The 4,999-nt window shown below is 51.1% G+C and overlaps 1 protein-coding gene across 1 annotated transcript; it reads left to right on the forward strand.

Annotated features, from left to right (window-relative positions):
• The first annotated feature begins 16 nt into the window (after positions 1 to 16).
• LOC103132000 (delta-like protein B) lies at positions 17 to 3,600 on the forward strand. Its single transcript, XM_007543753.2, has 4 exons — positions 17 to 2,339; positions 2,432 to 2,674; positions 2,837 to 2,897; positions 3,305 to 3,600. The coding sequence occupies exons 1-4, from the start codon at positions 2,295 to 2,297 to the stop codon at positions 3,583 to 3,585; spliced, it is 630 nt and encodes a 209-aa protein (XP_007543815.1). The 5' UTR covers positions 17 to 2,294; the 3' UTR covers positions 3,586 to 3,600.
• Positions 3,601 to 4,999: the final 1,399 nt, after the last annotated feature.

Raw genomic sequence — 4,999 nt, forward strand, 5'->3', positions numbered from 1 at the left:
GGGTGGTTGTAGATCCAGGTGGTGTAGAACCAGGTGGTGTAGAACCAGGTGGTGTAGAACCAGGTGGTGTAGAACCGGGTGGTGTCTCTACCCTCCTGGTTCTAGTCAGATCTCCAGCTGCAGCTTCTGGTCTGTCAGTCTGACCTGCTGCAGGAATCAGAGCCATTAAATCCTGGATGAGTTTCTCTGGTCTCAGACTTTCATCTCTGAATACTTTTGTTTTCTCAGAATCATAAAAGTGACTGATTGCGTTCTCTGTCCCGTCCCGGACAATTAGCACTTTGGTACATCTTTCCTTTTCCTGATGTTCACTTTGGGGCGTCGGTGAACTCGTCTCGCCTTCCCTCGAAGTCTGAATGTGTTAGTAGAGCTGCTATTGTCTGCGTCGTCATGGTAACTGATCTTATTTCCTGCTATAGCCTGAGCCAGTGGGAGCATATAGATATAGAACCAGGGGGGTCCTAGGATGGAGCCTTGGGGAACGCCACATGTGACCTCTGACCTCTTGATGAGAAGTTTCCTGTTGAAACAGAGAAATCCCAGTTCTTCATGTTGGACTGGAACCAGCTGAATTCTGGACCGGAGAGTCCGACCCAGCTCTCCAGTTAGTTCAGTGACATGATCAACACTGAGGTCCACCAGAACCAGAACCAGCTCTGTGGTTCTTCCATGTTGATGGTTAACAGTTTAAACTGAGGAACATTTTGGGCCCATCTTGATCCAGAACCAGAACTCTTGAGTCAGCAGAAGCCACACACGATTCTGTTTCTGGACCCAGTTCCTGGCAGTATGGTCCAAGGGAACCGGTTCTTTTCGGATCAGCAGTTAGTTTCGGTCCATCACGTCCTCTGCGTTTGCTTCACGCGCGCATGTCTGTTCAGGTGTCGGTTCCGGCGCCTCAGCAGACTTTCCCACGGTCTCCAGGGCAACCACCTTCTCCTTCCGGGCGGGCACGCGCCGCACGCTTCAGGTTCTCACCTCAACAAAACCTCCTCCCTGCGGGTCATTTGTGCGCAGTGATCAATAGTTTTCACACCCGCAGAAAGAAGGAGGTGAGAAAACGGGATGAAAGGACCAACAGCCAATCACAGAGCAGGACGTGAGCATTGTAACTTCTCCCATCAAAGCGCCGCTGAGGTTCGCAGCACGCGCTGAAAGCGTCACATCGATCCGCAGATGGCACGCGATCGAATATGCGCAAATGATCAGTCTGGCGGCGCGTGCGCGCTGCTCTATCTGTCCCCGGGGAGAGCTGCACGCGCCCTGCCGTCACTCATCATGATGGAGGCGCGTGCGTGTGAGCGCCTCGTGCCGTGGCACGCGCTGCTTTCTGAGGTAACAGATGGACAAGAAGTAGGTTTATGAGCATGCGCACACGCTGGGCTTACCTGTCTGCGGCTCACCTGGCCCCACACACTCGGCGGTTCTGGTTTCAGCCCAGAAAGGTTCTGTTAGAACCAGAACCAGCTGCAGGTTCTGGACTGAATCTTAGTTCTACACAGTTCGGTCCATGTGAGAGCAGACAGAACCTCCTGACCTCAGAACCAGGTTCCGGTTCTGCATCCAGAGAGGAACGGCTACAGAACCAGAACCGGTCCACTCGGCGCTGACCACCAGAACCAGAACTCTGTTGTCAGTTCTGTTGGGTCGGCTGATCAGATGAGAGCTGCTTCCTGATTGGCTGCCTGGACAAGTTCGGTTCTGGAGCCATTCAGAACATCACGGGTCCAAACGGAACCACAGTCTTCAGAATTGTCTCTGTCTTTTGTTGAGTGTGAAGTGATTCAGAACCAGAAGGTTGATGACCTGGAAGCAGGTCGGGTTCTGGGTCGGTCCGGACCGAACCTGTAGAGCTGCTTTTATTTTAATAGCAGATGGTTTCCGATTGTTCAGGTTCGGCTCAGAACCCTCCTTCCTCTTTCTTCTTCTCTGAAATGTTCTGAACATCAGAACAGGAGATCCATCATGTCTGCTGGATCGGAACCGAACCCCCCCTCCTCCCCCTCCGGCTCCTCCTCCTGCCCCTTTATAAAGCGGAGTTGAGAGCGCAGCTGCCGCAGTCCAGAGTTCAAACAGCCGCACTTCAGTTTCTTTTCAGCGCAGAAAGTAGATTAGACCTGAAGACCGCTTCTTCTTCTTCTTCTTCTTCTTCTTCTTCTTCTTCTTCTTCTGGTACATTTTCTGCTTTTCCTTCTTCTTCTCTTCCCGCTGCGGTTCGGGTTTTGTTCCTCCGCAGTATTTTAGTTTTATTTTTGGCGCAGATCAGCGAGCAGCGAGACCGGCAACGCTCCAACATGTTGCGGTTGTTCCTGCTCCTGCTGGCGGTGCCGGTCCAGACGGTGAGTGGTTCCCACAGGTTCTGACGGGCCGGACCTGGAGTCCCGCTCCTTTACGCACAGAGACTGAAGTTTCCCTCACTGCCCCCCTCCAGGTTCTGTCCACCAAGGCCGTGTTCGAGCTGAAGGTCCAGACCTTCAGCAGCTCCCGCAGCATCTGCGACCAGAACCGGGACTGCCGCATCTTTTTCCGCATGTGCCTCAAACATTCGCAGAGCGTCATCAGCCCGGGGCCGCCGTGCACGTACGGGAACGCGAGCAGCGCCGCGCTCCCCGCGGACCCCGGTTCCATCTCCGGGAGCGCGCCCATGAAGGTGAACGTCTCCTTCAAGTGGCCGGTGAGTGACCGGAACCGGACCGGTTCCGATTAGGTGAACGGTTCTGTCTTAATCGAGAATAGAAATGATTTGAAAATGTTTCTAGAAAACTGTGAAAACGAGTCTTGTGACGTCAGCACGTCACTGACGGACTATTGATTATTGATGATTGTTTCGCCGCAGGGCTCCTTCTCGCTGATCCTGGAGGTTTGGACCGCAGACTCCTCAGGTGTAAAGTCCACAGGTAAACAAGCTGCGGCGGCTGCAGCGCCGCGGCCTGACCGCCAGGGGGCGACAGAAAACATGTTTACATCAATCAGCGTCACATCGTCACACTGTCTACACTTTTATCTTTGATCATTTTTTAAAGAAAGAAATGTTCTAATTATTAGGGTTTCAGATACAATGATCAAATAAATCATGCAGATTTATCTTCTGTTTTTATCGATTCTGAAAGTTTTTAGTAAGTTTTGGTTAAACTTTAATCTTCCCAGTTGGATTAGGAAAACATCTGGCCTGCAGATACAGCAGAGGATGCTGGGAAAGTTTTTCTTTGGAAAGCCGTTGTAGTTTCCCTGAGTTGAAGCAGTTGGAGGAGGCTGACCCCAGGTGATCGTGACTCTGCCATGTTTCTATCTGCTTGTTGCCCAGGCAACCAGCCGCGGCTGCTGAGCCGGGCATCCCGCCTCGGCAGCCAGGCGGTCGGGGAGGAGTGGTCGCAGCAGCACCACCAGGGCGACCAGAGCGAGCTGAGCTTCTCCTACCGGGTGGTGTGCATGGAGAATTACCACGGCGACGACTGCTCCACCCTGTGCCGGCCGCGCACCGACGACTTCGGCCATTACCGCTGCGACGCCCAGGGCCAGCGTCGCTGCCTGGAGGGCTGGGAGGGAAACTACTGCACTGAGCGTGAGTTCATCTCCGACTCCTAGGAGAGCGGCGTGTCTTTAGCTTCAGCCGAGCTGCCATTTCCATGGCAACAGGTCATCAAACCATAGTCACTTCTGGTGAAAGATGCGCTGTCGTTTGCTGTGTGTGTGTGTGTGTGTGTGTGTGTGTGTGTGTGTGTGTGTGTGTGTGTGTGTGTGTGTGTTTGGCTCTGAGGTCTGTTGCTTTTTGGTTTGGGCTAAACAGTCGGCCCCTGACTGGCCCCTGACTGGCCTCGTCTGGCCCTCCACCTGCTCCTTTAACAGTGCCGTGTCCTGGAGGGTGAAAACAGAAACGTGCTGCTTTGTGGAGGGGCTGAGAGAGAGCCACAAAATTCATCCAATCAAAATACAGCAAGTTTACTGACTCGGCAATAAATCTGATCATAAAGATCAGAAACAAAATGGCTGTTGACCTATAAAAATAAAAAATGTTTCTGTTTGGTTGGACAAATTTTTACCATTTTTGACTCTCAGTCTGAACCAAACAGAATCACTTCAGCTCTGATAAATGATTCAAGGCTGGCAGAAGTATTCACACCCCTCAAGCTTTTCCATATTTTGTCTCAATAGAATCATAAACAGAAATATATTTAATTAGAGTTTAAAGCTGACAAACCAACAGGAAGTTGTTTACAATTTGATTCAACTTTTCCAGATTTGATCTTCTAGTGACTGAAAGTTTTGTCCATTCTTCTCCAAACAGCTGAAGTTCAGTCAGATTAGCGTTTGGGAACAGCAGTTTTCACATCTTACCACACATTCTAGATTGGGTTTAGTTCTGGACTTTGACTGGGCCATTCTACTATGTTTAGTTTTAACCCACTGTAGCCTGGCTTTGTGGGCTACAGTGCTGCTTCCAGCAGGCTGCTTGTCCTGCTGGAAGCTGAAGCTCCGCCCCCGGTTAGTTGAAGCCCCGCCCCTGCTATTTGAAGCTCCGCCCCCGGGGCTCCAGCCTTTAGACTTGAGCAATGAGGGAAGAATATCTGCTCGTTATTTGCCTCCATCCATCTTCACATCAACTCTGACCGTCTTCCCTGCAGAAGAGAAGCATGATGCTTCCACCACCAGTGTGATGGTGTGTTCAGTCATGTCAGTGATAATTCTCACAGCATTTTGCATTTGGATCAAAAAGTTCAGTTTAGTTCTGATCTGACCAAAGCTCCTTCTTCCTCATATTTGCTGTGTCCAACATGGCTAACTACTAACAGCTAGTGGCTAACAGCTAGTGGGACTTCTGATGGTTTCCTTTTCAATGCCTTTCTTCTTGCTGCTCTTCCACAAAGATCCGTGCAGTGATGACCAATAGTTGCCTGACAGTTGCCCTCATTGCTGTGGATCTCTTGGTCTCCATCTTGGCTGATTTCTGATCAAAGCTCTCCTTGTTCAGCCTGGAGATTCAGCTGGGCTTTGACTTGGC

This window comes from Poecilia formosa, unplaced genomic scaffold, assembly GCF_000485575.1.
Source record: "Poecilia formosa unplaced genomic scaffold, Poecilia_formosa-5.1.2 Scaffold896, whole genome shotgun sequence".
NCBI lineage: Eukaryota > Metazoa > Chordata > Actinopteri > Cyprinodontiformes > Poeciliidae > Poecilia > Poecilia formosa.